The sequence below is a fragment of the Microcaecilia unicolor genome, unplaced genomic scaffold (genome assembly GCF_901765095.1).
Source record: "Microcaecilia unicolor unplaced genomic scaffold, aMicUni1.1, whole genome shotgun sequence".
In the NCBI taxonomy this organism is placed as follows: domain Eukaryota; kingdom Metazoa; phylum Chordata; class Amphibia; order Gymnophiona; family Siphonopidae; genus Microcaecilia; species Microcaecilia unicolor.
In genome coordinates, this window is record NW_021963571.1 from 940,385 (window position 1) to 957,795 (window position 17,411).

The 17,411-nt window shown below is 46.2% G+C and overlaps 1 protein-coding gene across 1 annotated transcript; it reads right to left on the reverse strand.

Moving 5' to 3' along the window:
* Positions 1–5,249: 5,249 nt before the first annotated feature.
* On the reverse strand, positions 5,250–11,221 carry LOC115459437 (histone H3-like centromeric protein A). Its single transcript, XM_030189259.1, has 4 exons — positions 10,943–11,221; positions 9,978–10,102; positions 6,772–6,849; positions 5,250–5,592 (listed from the first exon to the last, which is right to left on the reverse strand). Exons 1-4 carry the CDS (start codon positions 11,043–11,045, stop codon positions 5,458–5,460), a joined length of 441 nt encoding a protein of 146 aa, XP_030045119.1. The 5' UTR covers positions 11,046–11,221; the 3' UTR covers positions 5,250–5,457.
* Positions 11,222–17,411: the final 6,190 nt, after the last annotated feature.

Genomic DNA, 17,411 nt, shown 5'->3' on the forward strand with positions numbered 1-17,411 from the left:
AACAATCCTTTCTTTAACCTAAACACTGACTGGACCTGGGCAATGTTTTCCTTGTCTGATCTCTCAGGAATGGACCCAGAGATTTCTGGAGACAATTATCTCTGCTGGTTAATTTCACTTTCTCTCAGAGGGTCTCTGGTGTGTGTAAGAGGGGTCTGGACTTTGGACAGAAAGTGTCCCAGGATTAATTGGCAGCAACAGCCTGGAAAGGTTAACCAATTCAGTGCCACACTCACCGGAAGAAAAGGGATTTAATTTTTTTTTGGGGGTTCAGATAGTGGGTGAACCAGCTCTCACACTCTGCTAGAAAGGCAGCTTAAAATGGTAATTGATCCTGTGGGGGGAGGCTGTAGATCTGTCTAACTGCTCCTTAGGTATCACATATTAAAAAAATCTCCTGATTTTATATCCAACTTCCATGAAGATGACATGCATGTGCTTGGGAAAACACACACACACTTAAGTTCTCCTCTGAGCAGCGATGTTCCAGTGGCCGGGGTTCTTTTCTCTTTAATATTTCATGCCTCCCCACAGGGACAACAGAAATTGTTAGATAAATGGACCCTTCTTAATCTAATTTCAGGCTTGGCTCTTCCCCATTTAAAGCAGCTACTAATACAAGACTTCCTGCACCTGTCCTGGGGATCCCACATCGAGTCAGGTTTTTGGGATACCCGCAATGAACATACATGTAATCACACATTGGAAAACTACTATATGCAAATTTAGTGCATGGTTATTTATGGGTATCCACCCTCTGGATAAGTCTGAGAAGCTCTGTCCTAATAAAGTGCATAAGAACAAAATGCCGAAAGCTGGGAATTTCTAGACAGATAATCCTCTGTTGCAGGTCGCTGAAGCTCCTTCTCCTTCATTAACCACCTGCTCAGAATAGTCAGGTGTTAAACATTTTAAATCAAATAAGCACTGGACATCTCCTGCCTTGCAACAGTTTGCATTCATTCACTGCCGAGTGGCACTGGAACACAAAGCTCAGGATGTGTTTTCATTGATCACGTGCTGCTGATACAAACTAACATAAACCGGTTTTCTCGCCAACAACTAAAGCCATATACAGTGGACATTTCAAGCAAACAGCTTTCATCTTTATTTAAAATTCTGTATCAAAGCACATGATAAACAATAAACATACGCTTAAATGACAATAACAGACTGTGAGGAACCACTCAGGTGTCAGTTGGGGGAAAGAGGTTAGACGGGAGGAGGACAGAAGTGTACCCAGGTCAGGGCAGAGTCTACGTGAGAGCCTCAAGCCTTGAATTGGCCAGGCACAAAATGGATTTCACTCCCTGCATGTCTGCCTGAGAGATGCGATTAGTTTTAGCCTTAAAAAAAAAAACAGGCAATGGCTCTCACTTCTACTTAAAAGCTCACCATGAAGCAGATGGTTCTAAGTGACAGAGGTGGGGGGAGGAGGAGGAGGAGGAGGAGCAGGGGGGTCCCCAGACACTCTGGGCAGGGCACAAGGGAAGGAGGCAAACATCTATCTATAAGAAATAAGCAGTGCAAAAATCGTTAAATCATTTCCTGGCAGAAACCCATGCATAATCTTTGAACTCCCCCCCCCTTTGGTGGTAAAACCTGTCACACAAATACACACATGATCACTATAGGGAAGCAGCTGCTATCTCCGAGTCTCTCAGCTCACAGTTTACTAGTTAAAAATGGCTTTACTGAATACAGCTCCTGCATAACAGCACTAGAATACAAAGTTCAGGATGTGTTTTTGTGCTGCACTAAATGGCACAGGATCACATGATCTCCAGTGACAAATATATCATATAATAACAAAACAACCCCACTCCCCCATGCTCTTTGCATCCTGAGCTCTGTATTCCAGTGCCCCTGTACAGTACTCAGGTATTTAATAACAGAGCATTTCCTTTCAACCTGGAGTACAGAGGTGTGGTAGCCGTGTTAGTCCACTTTTAAAGATAATCAATAGAAATAAAACAAAATAAAACATGGAAAAGAAAATAAGATGATACTTTTTTTATTGGACATAACTTAATACATTTCTTGATTAGCTTTCGAAGGTTGCCCTTCTTCGTCAGATCGGAAATAAGCAAATGTTGGTAGATGACAATATATATAAGTGAAACATCAAAGCATTTCAGTGACAGTCTAACAGGATGGGGGTGGATAGGTGAGAGACAGGAAGAGTTGGGTGGATGAGGGACAGGGAGATATGCATGGAGACAGGAGGGTGACAAAGCAGTATAATTTTATGGTTTATAATGGGCTAGAAAACCCAGATCTTTGTTAAGTCCTGTCTGGTGGGTGTCAAAGTATTTAATCATTCTGACTTCAAAGGTCTTACGTTCCTGTATTGTTTTCAAGTTCCCTTTAAAATTCTTACCATGAAATCACTGGTACAGTGTTCTGGTTTTGTAAAGTGCTGCCCCACAGGCGTGACTTCTTTATTGGTACTGGCATTTTTCATATGGTGTCTATGTAAATTAAATCTCTTCTTTAGCATCTGACTTGTTTCTCCAATGTAGCAGCCTTCGTTGCATTTTTTACACTGAATGATATATACCACATTGGAAGATGAGCACGTGGAAGATTCCTTAATGTTGAATATTTTTCCTTTGTGAATGACCGTGGGGTCCTGTGAAATGTTTTGGCATAGTTTGCAGCTGGATATATTGCAAGGATGTGTGCCATTCTTTTCTTATTTTGAGTCTGTGTTGGGAGCTTACTTCTGATTAGCTTGTGTTTTAAGTTTGGTGGCTGTCGGAAGGCTAGCACTGGTGGGGATGGGAATATCTCTTTCAGCAATTCATCCTCCTGGAGTAGAAGCTGCAGATCTTTTATGATTTTTCTTAATTTTTCCAGCACTGGGTTGTATGTCACTATAAGGGGGATTCTGTCTGCGGCTTTTTTTCCTTTGTACTGTAGCAGATTTTCCCTGGGTGTTTTGAGGGAGGAGGCAATATTCTTGGAGATTATTTGAGGTTATAGCCTTTCTGTTTGAAGGATGCAGTCATGGTTTCAAGGTGTCTGTCTCTATCCTCTGTGTCCGAGCAGATACGGTGGTATCTTGTGGCTTGGCTGTAAATAATGGATCTTTTTGTATGTGAAGGGTGGAAGCTGGAGTTGTGGAGGTAGCTGCAACTGTCTGTGGGTTTCTTGTATATGGATGTTTATATATATCCATCGCTGATTGAGACTGTGGATTCCAAAAAATTGACTTTTTCTGGGGAGTAGTCAATTTTGAATCTGATTGTAGGATGGTATGTATTGAAGGAATTGTAAAATTGTTTCAAAGTTTCTTCCCCTCAGTCCAAATCATAAAAATGTCATCGATGTACCGGTAGTATTTTAGGGGTTTGGTCTGGTATGTATTCAAAAATGTCTCTTCCAGCTCAGCCATAAAGAGGTTGGCATATTGGGGTGCTGTCCTGGTGCCCATTATTTGTAGATAGATATCATTGTTAAAGCGGAAATAGTTGTGAGTTAAAATAAATTTGATTAGTTTTGTAATGGTTTCTGGTGAGTATTGATGGTCCAGTGTGAATGTTTTTAGGAGTTTCTCACATGCAGCTATGCCATCCGCTTGGGGAATGTTGCTGTATAGTGATTCTACATCCATCGTGACCAGAAGGGTATTTGGTGGTAATTGCTTGATATTTTTCAATTTATTCAGAAAGACTGTGGTGTCTTGTATGAAGCTGTTAGTTTTGTGCACGAGAGGTTTCAGAATTCCCTCTATGAGTCCAGATATTTCCTCTGTGAGTGTGCCAATACCTGATATGATTGGTCTGCCAGGGTTTCCAGGTTTGTGGATTTTGGGTAGCATGTAGAATGTGCCCACAGAAGGCTGGTTTGGTATGAGTTTCTTCAGATGTGGCTGTACTTGTTTAGGAAATGTTCTGATCAGGTCTTTCAGCTGCTTTGTATAATCCTGTGTGGGGTCCTCAGTTAGTTTCCTGTAGTATTTATTGTCTGAGAGCTGTCTGTGCCCTTCTTCAATGTATTTTTTTGTGTCCATAATCACCTCTGAGCCTCCTTTGTTTGCGGGTTTGATGATAATGCGTTGGTTAGTTTGTAGAGTTCTTATGGCCGCTCTTTCTGGTGGAGTAAGATTGTACTGAATTTTCTTTTGTTTGCTGGAAAGTTGTGATTTTACCCAATGTCTGAAGCTTTCTATGTAGTTGCCCAGCTTGTTGTTTTGTCCATCCTGTGGGGTGAAATAAGTGTTATTTTGTTTAAAACTGTATTCCGGTCTGTTGGGAATTCTCTTGTTCTGAAAACGTGCCTTCAGGCGCAGTTTTCTAAAGAATTCTTCCAGGTCTGAGTATAATTGAATTTCGTCCAGCTTGCTGGATGGGCAAAATGAAAGTCCCTTGGAGAGTACAGAGACTTCATTCTGTGATAATTGATGGTTCTAGAGGTTTATTATCCCCATTTGATCTGTATCTCCAAAAGTGTGATCAGTGGTTTGTCTGCAGGGTCTCTGCAGACGTCCTTGAGTTCTCTGATTTTCACATACCTCAGATGTGTATCCAAATTGTCTGGGAATGTTGTCTGAGTGCTGTTTCTGCTCCACGATAAGCTGTTTTTCTCTCTGTGATTCTGCAGGAGAGAAGACAGCTTTATTTCTTTTTTGCGGATAGAGATGTATTGTTTTTCTCCTTGGATATTCTGCAGGTCCTCCTTAAGTTGGCTCATACGGTGTGGATATAGTTCCTCCATGTTCCCAATGATTTCATCCCTTTGGGTTTTTATCATTTTCTTCTTCTTGTAGAGTTGATGTGTAAGTTCATTTCTTAGTTTCTGACTAGTGCGTTTGCAGGAAAAATACAGGAATGTAAGACCTTTGAAGTCAGAATGATTAAATATTTTGACACCCACCAGACAGGACTTAACAAAGATCTGGGTTTTCTAGCCCATTATAAACTATAAAATTGTACTGCTTTGTCACCCTCCTGTCTCCATGCATATCCCCCTGTCCCTCATCCACCCATCTCTTCCTATCTCTCACCTATCCACCCCCATCCTGTTAGACTGTCACTGAAATGCTTTGATGTTTCACTTATATATACTGTCATCTACCAACATTTGCTTATTTCCGATCTGACGAAGAAGGGCAAACTTCAAAAGCTAATCAAGAAATGTATTAAGTCATGTCCAATAAAAAAGGTATCATCTTATTTTCTTTTGTTTTATTCCTATTGATTACCTTTCAATCTGGAAAATGCAGCAGGGTCTGAGCTGGGAGTCTCAGAAGCCTGCCACACACAAGGGACAACTTTTCACACAGTCATTTAAAAACCGGCAGCTTAAGGCGCTGGCGTGAGGTGGCCAGGGATCTCCTAAGGCGTAAATGAAGAGTCTCAATCCCTATGCGCCGGTGGTATTAAATACAGGTGTCCCTGAGGGTAAAATAAGCAAAACCTATCAGAACAGGGAATGCTTGCTGCAGATAAAATGTCAGCCAAGGCCATCATTGATGCCACGAATGCGTCGGGCCAGCTGAATGTCCTGCACGAACAACGTGACTCGCTTGGCGTGGATGGTACACAGATAGGAGTCTTCGAAGAGACGGACCAGGAAGGCTTCCGCGGCCTGGGGAAAGAGTCAGAAGGAGATTTTTAGGTGATGTATTGATCTGCAGTACATTAAATACATTTGAAACATGAAACGTGAAGGAGAGAAGCCAGGGTGCTTGTTGCACCAGTATCTCTACAGGGCTGGGGGAGGAAGGGGATGGAGCCCACGACTGGTGGTGTTGGTGAAGGGAAAATGAATCGTTAACAGTTCTCGATGCCATCGATGGTCCAAGAGAGAGGGATAATGGCGCTGAACGCTAAACTCCACACTGAGGGGCCCTTTAACTAAGCCGCGGTAGGCTCTACACGTGTGCAGCGCATGCCAAAATGATTTGGCGCATGCCCATAATGCCTGGATGATTTATTTATTTCCTGCTATGCATGTCACGGTGAGTATAGCGCGTGAGCCTTTACCGGTACATCAATGGGTGGCGTTAAGGGCCCAGGCCGGTTTTGGGCAGGCGCTGGTTTCATTTTTTACTGCAGGCCCTTTTCCTGTCCCATTTAAAAAAAAAAAAAAAAAAAAAATTTGTAGATGCGGTAAAAACTGGCCTGGCGCACACCCAATTCACGCGCTTACGCTACCGTAGGGCATTTTTTAGTACGGTTTAGTAAAAGGACCCATTAGTAACCTCACCTAGAAATACAGAAACATAGAACGATGACGGCAGATAAAGGCCATATGACCCATCCAGTCTGCCCATCCTCGGTAACCCCCATTTCTACCTGTTCCTAAGTGATCCCACATGCTTATCCCATGCCTTTTTAAATTCTGGAACAATCCCAGACTCCACCACCTCCAGCGGGAGGCCATTCCACGCCTCCACCACCCTTTCTGTGAAATAATACTTCCTTAGGTTACTCCTAAGCCTATTCCCTCTTAACTTTGTCATATGCCCCATCATTCCAGAGCTCTCATTCAGTTGAAAAAGGCTCTCTTCCTGTACATAAATGTCCTTGAGATATTTAAACGGCTCTATCATGTCTCCTCTCTTCCAGAATATACATGTCGAGGTTCATAAGCCTGTCCCTATAATTTTTGCGTTCAACACCGCTTACTAATTTCGTAGCCGCCCTCTGGATCGACTCCATCCTGTTTAGATCTTTCCGTAGGTGCGGTCTCCAGAACCGTACGCAGCTCCACAGCCTCCTCCCACCCCCTGGTACGATTCTCCGCAGCAACCCCCTTACTTACCTCCTGCAGGGCCAAAATGGCCATCGATTGCCAACGATAATCATAGCCCCGGGAAAAAGAGAAGCAAATTTCCCGCACCTGAGAGAGAGAGAGAGAGAGAGAGAGGAGAAGCTGAGGGTGAGAGATAGTAAACATTATTTATTTATTTATTAGGATTTATTTACCAACTTTTTGAAGGAATTCACTCAAGGCGGTGTACAGTAAGAATAAGTCAAACATAAGCAATAGACAATTACAACAGTAAAAATATTCAGATAACAATACAAAGTAAGTAGGTCTGCACAATGCAAAAGTTGTAATCACAGGACGAATCGCGATTAAAATTTTTAGTCACCCAATTAATCTCAGAAAGTGTCACCCTTGCATTTTCACCTGTATAGTGCAAAATATAAACTGCACATGTAAATTCTCAAAACTGACATACTGTACTTCAGTTACCCTTTGTTCTCCGGTGATTTTATTTTTCTAATCATCTTATTCCCTGTCTCTGTACATCTGTCTGTGCTCTGAACTCTATTTTCAGGACCTCCTCTATCCTCACTATTTCTTTTCTCTCCTCCTCTCTTCTTCCCCATAATGTCTTTCGCATTCAACTTTCTGCCATTTTTCTTCCTCCTTATATCTGTGCTCTTTCTATCCATTCCCTTCCCCTTCATCCACGGGCACCATCTCCTCTCTCATTCGGTCTCTCTTCCCCTCCCCTCCGTGAGAACCATCTACCCCAGTCTCTCCCCCTCCCCCGTGGGCACCATCTCTTCTCTTTTCTCTTTGCCTTCCTCTCTATGGGCACCATCTCTCTTCTATAGGCAGCAGCATCATTCTCATTCCTTCCCTTGCTCTCCTCTCCATTGGAACAATCTTCATTTCCCCTGCTCTCTGGGCATTCCTACAACTCTTTCTGTCCAGCCTCCCCATGTTCTCACCTACTCCCCCCCCCCCCCCCCCCACTCTGTACGACAGACTTTTCTCTCCTGCCACCCTGCTCTCTAGCATCTCCTCCCTCCCCCCGCCATACACTGGCAGCCATTTCTCATTACCACCCTGGCATTTCAATCCCCACTCCATGCGGCCCTCCAAACTTGCCTTGCACACACGGACGCATTAAGCACATGCCACTCCATTCCTCTGTAACCAGTGGTGTAGCTACGTAGGGCCACGGGGGCCTGGGCCCCCGTAGATTTGGCCCTGGACCCCCTGCTGACGACCCTCTCGACCCCCCGCCAATCCACCGTCGCCTACCTTTGCTGGTGGGGGACCCCAACCCCCGCCTACCTTTGCTGGTGGGGGACCCCAACCCCCGCCAGCCAAGGTCCTCTTCTTCCAGCGCAAGACTTCGTTCAGTTTCTGAGTCTGACGTCCTGCACGTCATACGTGCAGGACGTCAGACTCAGAAACAGAACGAAGGAAGAAAAGGACCTCGGCTGGCGGGGGTTGGGGTCCCCCACCAGCAAAGGTAGGCAGCAGCGGGGGAGGGTTGGTGGCGGGAGGGGGGTCGAGAAGGTCGTTGGCAGGGGGGGGTCAAAGTTGATGTTGTTGGTGGTGGTGGCCAGCAATGGCAGGGGGGGGGGGTCTGCGGTGCCGGGGGGGGGCTAAAATGTGCCCCCACACCTCGGGCTCTGGACCCCCCTCCCGCCAAAGTCTAGCTTCGCCCCTGTCTGTAACTGGAACCTTCCCTCTCTAGTGTCTGACTCCTGCAGCAGGAAACAGGAAGTTTCATCAGAGGAGTCTGATGCTATAGAGGGAGGGCTCCAGCTACAGAGGAGTGGAGCAGCATTTGCTTAATGCCGCCATATGTACAAGGCAAATTTGGAGGGCGGCAGCGGGGAGATGAGAAGCCAGAGTGGGGTTGTCCTTTTTCCTCACCTCTTTATTTCCTTACCCTTAATTGTTCTGTCGGTCTGCCTGTCTTATCTAGATTGTAAGCTCTTTGAGCAGGGACTGTCTTTTGTGTATGGTGTACAGCGCTGCGTATGCCTTGTAGCGCTATAGAAATGATAAGTAGTAGTAGTAGAAAAGCCTGCCGGTGTACAACAGCAGGTAGGAGACAACAAGTGGCAGGAGGGTGGGGGTAGCGGTAGCAGAGAGTAGCACGATGCGATTAATGCATTAAAATTATTAACGCGAGTTCATAATTTTAACGTGTTAATTGCGTTAAATGAACAGCCCTAAAAGTAAGGCATAGTCTGCTACGTTACAATGCCAACACAATACAGAATAAAACACTTTCACAGACAGCCTAGAGTATAAGCAAAGATGAAACATATAAATAGATAAGATAGGGTAGCATGAGTAAGAAAGTAAGGGGATTGATTTAAAGAAAGTTGCAAATGAGGTCAGAAATGTCAGAAACATTATCTTGGCTAGGGTAAGAGTGGGATAAACATGTCCTGCTATAATATGTGCAGCCAGTGTCATCTACTTAGCCTAGAATGGGTGGCAGAGCTGGTGGTTGGGAGGCGGGGCTAGTGCTGGGCAGACTTATACGGTCTGTGCCGGGGCTGGTGGTTGGGCGGGTGGGGATAGTGCTGGGCAGACTTATACGGTCTGTGCCAGAGCCGGTCGAGGGAGGCAGGGTTGGTGGTTGGGAGGCGGGGCTAGTGCTGGGCAGACTTATACGGTCTGTGCCGGGGCTGGTGGTTGGGATAGTGCTGGGCAGACTTATACAGTCTGTGCCAGAGCTGGTGGTGGGAGGCGAGACTGGTAGTTGGGAGGCGAGGATAGTGCTGGGCAGACTTATACGGTCTGTGCCAGAGCTGGTGGTGGGAGGCGGGACTGGTAGTTGGGAGGCGAGGATAGTGCTGGACAGACTTATACAGTCTGTGCCAGAGCTGGTGGTGGGAGGCGGGGTTGGTGGTTGGGAGGCAGGGATAGGGCTGGGCAGACTTATACAGTCTGTGCCAGAGCTGGTGGTGGGATGCGGGGTTGGTGGTTGGGAGGCGGGGATAGGGCTGGCCAGACTTATACGGTCTGTGCACTGAAGAGGACAGTACAAATTAAAAAGTAGCACATATGAATTTATCTTCTTGGGCAGACTGGATGGACCGTGAAGGTCTTTTTCTGCCGTCATCTACTATGTTTACTTCTTCCATTAAAGGCCTGGTTGAAGAGTCAAGCTTTCACTTACTTCCTGAAATATACTGTAGACAGCACACTCCAGGACAACACTAGTCAGTTCCAACTAAAGGAAAACAGAAAGTGTGTCTTACCAGCCTGGAGAAAGGCAATTTCCGCACAAGAAGCTCAGTGGATTTCTGATACTGCCGGATTTCCATCAGTGCTCGAGTACCAGGACGATATCTCCGCCTCCTCTGTGCTCTAGGCCTCTGGGGACCTGAGAATAAAGGCGAAGAATTCTCTTTACATACAGTACGACTGCCTCTCACACAGCAGAAAACTGGCCGTCTACTTAACATGCCCTCCCAAGTCACATTGCTTTGCTCTGCATACAGGAATATCACTTTACAAGTACTGCTGTGATGCCTACACAAGGCTCTGATAAAGACCCGCTCTTCAGCTGTCAGTGCTGTATTCATGCTTTAGATGTATTAGTGTGACACTTGCATGGAACTCTGATGAAGAGCCATTCGTCAGCCAGCAGTGCTGTATTTGTGCCTTATGTATATCAGCGGGACTCTGCATGGGACTTTAATGCAGAGCCACTCTTCAGCTCTCTGTGTTGTATTCATGCTTTACATGTACAGGTGTGAAAGCAGCATGGTTGTGTGTTCTTTGGCTGTCTGTCCGTGCTGCATGCATGCTTTAAATGTATTAGTGTGACTCCTGCATGGGGTTGTGGTGAAGATCTGCTCTTCAGCTGTCAGTGTTGTATTCACGCTTTAAATGTACTAGTGTGACTTCTGTATGAGGCTGAGAAAGATCGGCTCTCCAGCTGTCAGTGCTGTCTTTAAGTGTGAGTGTTTCTCCTGCATGGGGCTGTGATGAAGGCTGGCTCTTCAGCTGTCAGTGCTGTATTCATGCTGTCTTTAAGTGTGAGTGTTTCTTCTGCATAGGGCCGTGATGAAGGCTGGCTCAGCTGTCAGTGCCGTGTTCGTGCTGTAAGTGTGAATGTTTCTCCTGCATGGGGCTAAGATGTGGCACAACACCGTCACCCCACCCACACCCACACCCACACACACTCCCCTTTCCCACACCCTCCCTCCCCCCTCCTTACTGGGGCGGGGCCGAGGCGGTGGCCTTCGCGAGGATGGCGTGGTCACTTTCCGGGGGGTGCGGCTCTTCCTCCGGTCAGCGCTGGGAACCGACTCCCGTCTCATAGCTCGTCCCCGGGAGGCGGCGACGACGTCACGCAGCACTGCCCCCCCCCCCTGTCGTCACCAGGTGGACGTCAGCGCTCGTAGTCCCTCGTTGCACCGTGGGCGCGTGCACATGCACCCAAGCGCTCTTCTTTCTCTGCCCGGCACTGTGCGCTCAGAGTCTTCGCTATTCAAACTGTCCGCGCGCCACGCCCCCTCCAAAACGTCACTTCCCGTTCTTTTTAAAATCCCAAGTCGCACATCTTCTTTCTCGCTCTCTCGTTGCTAAGCTGCTGCTGCTACTTATCATTTCTATAGCGCTACTAGGCGTACGCAGCGCTGTACACGTGAACATGGAGACAGTCCCTGCTCGACCGAGCTTACACTCTATTTAGGACAAACAAACAAGAGATAAGGGAATATTAAAGTAGGATGATAAAATAAGGGTTCTGAACAAGTGAATAAGGGTTAGGAGTTAAAAGCAGCATCAAAAAGGTGGGCTTTTAGCTTAGATTTGAAGATGGCCAGAGATGGGAGCTTGACGCTCAGGAAGTCTATTCCAGGCATATGGTGCAGCAAGATAAAAGAAACAGAGTCTGGAGTTAGCGGTGGAGGAGAAGGGTGCAGATAAGAGAGATTTACCCAGTGAATGGAGTTCCCAGGGAGGAGTGTAGGGAGAGATGAGTGGAGAGATATTGAGGAGCTGCAGAGTGAATGCACTTGTAAGTCAATAAGAGGAGTTTGAACTGTATGTGGAAACGGATAGGGAGCCAGTGAAGTGACTTGAGGAGAGGGCTAATATGAGTATAGCGACACTGGCGGAATATAAGTCATGCAGCAGAATTTTGAACAGACTGAAGAGGAGAGAGATGGCTAAGTGGGAGACCTGTAAGAAGCAAGTTGCAATAGTCTAAGCAAGAGGAGATAAGAGTGTGGATGAGGGTTCTGGTAATGTGCTCAGAAAGGAAAGGGTGAATTTTGGTGATATAGAGAAAGAAATGACAGGTTTTAGCACTCTGCTGAATATGTGCAGAGAAGGGGAGAGATGAGTCGAAGATGACCCCAAAGTTACAAGCTGATGAGACAGGGAGGATGAGTGTGCTATCCACAGAAATAGAGAATGGGGGAAGAGGAGACGTTGGTTTAGGGGGAAAGATGAGAAGCTCAGTCTTGGTCATGTTTAGTTTCAGATGGCACTGAGACATCCAGGCAGCAATGTCAGACAGGCAGGCTGATACTTTGGCATGGATTCCTGCTGAGATTTCTAGTGTGGAGAGGTAGATCTGGGCATCATCAGCGTAAAGATGATACTGAAAACCATGGGATGAGATCAGAGTACCAAGGGAAGAAGTATAGATGGAGAAAAGAAGAGGTCCCAGGACAGATCCCTGAGGTACACCAACTGACAGTGGGATAGAAGTAGAGGAGGATCCACCAGAGTCATAGGAGCCAGCTCTGTGGGTGCTTGAGCACATTCCTTGTAGATGCCCAGGGAGGGGTTATTTCCACTGGGCTTAGCACCCCCAATAATTTTGAATAGTTGGCTCCCATGACCAGAGTATACACTAAAAGTGCAATGGGAGAGATAAGAAGAAAACCAGGAAAGAACAGAGCCCTGAAATCCAAGTGAGGACAGTGTATCAAGGAGTAGGCGGCGATCAACAGTGTCAAAAGCAGCAGATAGATCGAGAAGGATGAGGATAAAAGAGAGACTATTGGATCTGGTCAGGAACAGGTAACTGGAACCTTTAGCAAACACTGTTTCAGTTGAATGAAGAGGGCAAAAGCCAGGTTGAAGTGGATCAAGAATAGCTTGAGATGAAAGAAAGTCAAGACAACGGTGGTGAACAGCATGTTCAAGTATTTTGGACAGAAAAGGGAGGAGGGAGATGGGGCGATAGTTGGAAGGACAGGTAGGGTCCAATGAAGGTTTTTAAGGAGTGGTGTGACTATGGCATGTTTTAAGGCATCAGGAACAGTCACAGTGGAGAGTGAAAGATTGAGGATATGACAGATAAAAGGGATGACAGTAGGAGAGATAGTGTTAAGTAGATGGGTGGGAACAGGATCAGAGGAGCAGGTAGTTAGTTTCGAGGAGGAAATAAGATGTGTAGTTTCCTCTTCAGTGATTTCAGAAAAGGAAGAAAAGGAGGCAGGGGGTGGAGGGTTGAGAGAATGGACTAAGGGAAGGAGAGGTAGAGGTGACTTGGTTGAGAATTCAACTTTAATCGTCAAAACCTTATCATGAAAGTACTCAGCCAGAGTCGGGGGAGAAAGTGAAGGGTGAGTTGGAGGTGAAGGCACTTTGAGGAGAGAGTTCAGTGTGGCAAACAGATGTCGAGGGTTTGAGCCAAGAGAGTTTGTCAACTGGATGCAGTTGTCCTGTTTGGCAAGTGAAAGAGCAGACTGGAAGGAGGTAAGTAAGAATTTGAAATGTAGGAAGTCAGCATGGGCACAGGATTTCAGACAAAGGCATTTGGGAGAGCGGACACAGGAACGTAGGTTGCGGATTCTAGAGGTCAGCCAAGGCTGGGGTTTGGTACGCCTTACAGAACGGGGAATGGGAGGAGCGAGAGTATCCAGAGCAGAGGAGAGAATAGTATTATAGGAAGAGACAGCCTCATTGACAGACTTGGACAACATAGAGGGGCATAATCGAACGGCGCCGGCCAAATCGATGGGCGGCCATCTTCGGGGCCAGCTCCGCGAAGGGGCGGAACCAAGCATATTTTCGAAATATGCTTGGCGCCGGCCAAATCGCTCGCTGGGGTTAGATGAGATGGCCAACTCTGATTTTCAGCCATAATGGAAACCGGAGTCGGTCATCTCAAACCCGGCGAAATGTAAGGCATTTGGGCGTGTGAGGAGCCAGCATTTCTAGTGCACTGGCTCCCCTGACATGCCAGGACACCAACCAGGCACCCTAGGGGGCACTTTTAAAAAATTTAAAAATTAAAACAATTAGCATCCAGGTGCATAGCACCCTTCCCTTGGGTGCTGAACCCCCCCAAACCCCCCCCAAACCCACTGGTCACACCTCTACAGCATTACCATAGCCCTAAGGGCTGAAGGGGGTACCTACATGTGGGTACAGTGGGGTTTTTGGAGGGCTCCCATTTACTACCACAAGTGGAACAGGTGGGGGGGGGGGATGGGCCTGGGTCCTCCTGCCTGAAGTGCACTGAACGCACTACAAACTGCTCCATGGACCTGCATATTGCTGTCAGGGAGCTGGGTATGACATTTGAGGCTGGCATACAGGCTGCCAAAAAAAGTTTTTAAAGTTGTTGTTTTGAGGGTGGGAGGGGGTTAGTGACCACTGGGGGAGTCAGGGGAGGTCATCCCCGATTCCCTCCGGTGGTCATCTGGTCAGTTGGGGCCCTTTTTAGGGACTTGGACCTGAAAAAATGGGTCCAAATAAAGCGGACCAAATTCTCGTGATGGCCGGCTTTCTTTTTTCCATTATCAGGCAAAGCTGGTCATTTCAACGCACGCCCCCATCCCGCCCCCGTCCCACCTTCGCTACCATGCTGACACGCCCCCTTTGAACTTTCAACAGCCCCGCGACGCAACGCAGTTGAAGCCGCCCAAAATCAGCTTTCGATTATGCCGATTTGGCCGGATTCAGCAGATCGACGCCCATCTCCTGATTTGTGTCGGAAGATGGGCGGCGATCTGTTTCGAAAATAAGCTGGATACTGGTAGAGAAGAGATTTGAAACACTGGAGGACAGGTAAGGGTCAATAGCCTGATGATTCCTAAATGTTTTGGTTGAGAATAGATGGGACTGGGGAGGAGAGTGTTTTAAGTGTGAAAGTTATCAGATGATGTTCAGAGAGGGGAAGAGCTGAGGCACAGAAACTGGAGAGTGAGCAGTTTGAGAAGAAGATAAGATCAAGACAGTGGCCATTCTGGTGAGTGAGGGCAGTGGAGCACAGTTGAAGATTGAAAGAAGATGTTAAAGCATGAGTCAGATGGATCATTATAGCATGAATGTTAAAATCCCCAAGAATGAGGGAAGGAGATGAAGGTTCAAGAAAAAGGAAAGTCAGGCGTCAAAGTCAGTGAGGACGCTCACTATCCCTTTCCCTCTTAAGACGGAAGAGCTGCTGAGGGTCGCAACCAATGGAAAAGAGAGGGCAAGACCTTTCGGACCAATCAGAAAGCAAAGGTCATGGCGGGGGAGGGGTTTGAAACATATGATGCAATTTAACTGCCTATATTTCTTCGTGTAAAAATGATTCCTGCCAATAAAGTTATTTGAGTCAAGTTAAGCAAACTTTATTGGTGCAACAAGTTGTACGTACGTGGCAGAAGTTGATGTTTCTGGCTGCTGTTTCTCCTTTTTCAGCCAGGATCAGAATTTTTCTTGCTCATTCTTCTGTGGGGAGTCTTGGATTTGCGTTTTTAGCTGTGGGAAATGAGCATCAGCTGCCAAATTACCCAGTTCCAGTGTTGGTTTTGAACTCACATCCCAAAGCAGTGTGGTAGTTGTAGTCCCTTGTCCTACCCTTTAAAATCAGTGTTGCAAGTGCATAGGCTCCAGGAAGCAGAAAAGCCAAGATACCTACTTCTGTGTGATTTAGACAATCTGCGGAAAAATCCATCTCAAATCTGACTTTCGAAAATCATGACTTGAGTGTTTTCCAGGGAACAACATCCGCCTGTTGCTTTTGAGATGTCTTTCTCTTTTAAAATGAGCATCCCGAGACCATGTTTATCTTGTTTTTGTCATCAATGTCTTTATTACCATGATATGACAATTGTCACCTATAAAAATCTGTGCTGTGAGAATATCAGATTCAGTGGACCAGGCTGTCACCCTCTGTTTTGTGATCTATCCTGCCATTTCTAGCAATTATTCTTGTCCCCTGTTATGAATAAAGAAATCTCTTACTGACTATCTTGTTAGTGTATGGCCTCCGATTACAAGTCAGACATGAAGAAATTGGCTCTGGATATAAACGTCTCGAACCCAAGTGCATGCAAATGAAAGGGGGCATGAACTGGACGTGTTTTGTGTGGGACAAGGGTGTGGCATATATATTCCTCGGTACCTGGTCAAAATATCCCCGACAAAAAAGCTCCAAACAGAAAAAGCTCCCGACATAATAGTCCCTGACATAACAGCCACTGTCAAAATGGCCTGCCCACAATATAACCCTTGACAAGTTAACCCCCCCCCCCCCCCACAAAAGGGCCCGATCAAGCTGCTCAGAATATGGCACTGCATTTTTTTTCCTAATAATCTTACCTTGCCAAACAGGATAAGGTTGTTAAGACTATGAAAATGATGACAATATTGAGGGTTTTTTTTAATTAGCATGGTGATGGAAGAATGGTTTCTTTAAATAGCAGAACAGATCATGAATGCCAGTTTGTAGCTATAGAATTTTGTTTATTTATATATGCTTTATGCAATTGAATGCTGGTAGGAGACTTTATCAGTGAAGATTTCAGTGGTAGTTTATTATATTTTTTGTGATGTGTTATTGTTTCTTAGAGGGCTGTTTTAAGGGGGCTATTTTGTTAAGGGTTATTTTGTTACAAGGCTGTTTTGTCGGGGCTATTATGACTGGCTTAGCATAACGCTTGGCTGTTCTGCGCATGCTCGACTGGCCGACTGGCTTCCGAGGGAATAGAGAATGCAAGTGAGCTACAACGAGCAGCTCATTTGCATTCCGTCTCATTGATGCATGGCCGTTCCCTACCGATTCGCTATGGAATCGGGAAGGGAAGGGCTCTTCCGAGGACCTTAGTGCATCTGGCCCTGGGTGCCGTATTCCTCATTTCAGAAGGAGACTAAATGTCAGTGTCCTAATAGATCACCAGTGGGAGTTACACCTGATACCCAGCATGTTCAGGTTTTGGTAACAGCATTTAACCCTCCATTGCCCCAGGTAATGTTTGTGCAGCGCTGTGTACGCCTTGTAGCACTATAGAAATGCTAAATAGTAGTAATAGTAGTAGTAGGTACAAAATAAGTACCTGTATATAATATGTAAACTGATTTTGATTGTAACCACAGAAAGACTATATATAAAATCCCATCCCCTATCCCTAAACAGCTGCTTTTGAGTCATCACCCCCATGTGGAGGTGCAAGTGATGTGATCTTCACTGGGGGGGGGGGGGGGGGCATGTTTGCAGTGTGAGAGCCAAGATCATTGCTGGACAAAGCAGACAGGACACTGGGTGGGGTGGAAGTCCAACCCTCCCCACCCATTCTGTCCCTGTTTTTAGGTCTTCTCCATCCCCACCAGTCAGCCTTCACCATCTTGTCTCCGCTTCCCAACTCCTTCAGGCTGGGTTTCCCCCAGCATTTTTTTTCCCCATCCTTCTATATTTTCTCCATAGATTCATCGGCAGACCCACCCCTGAAACAGCT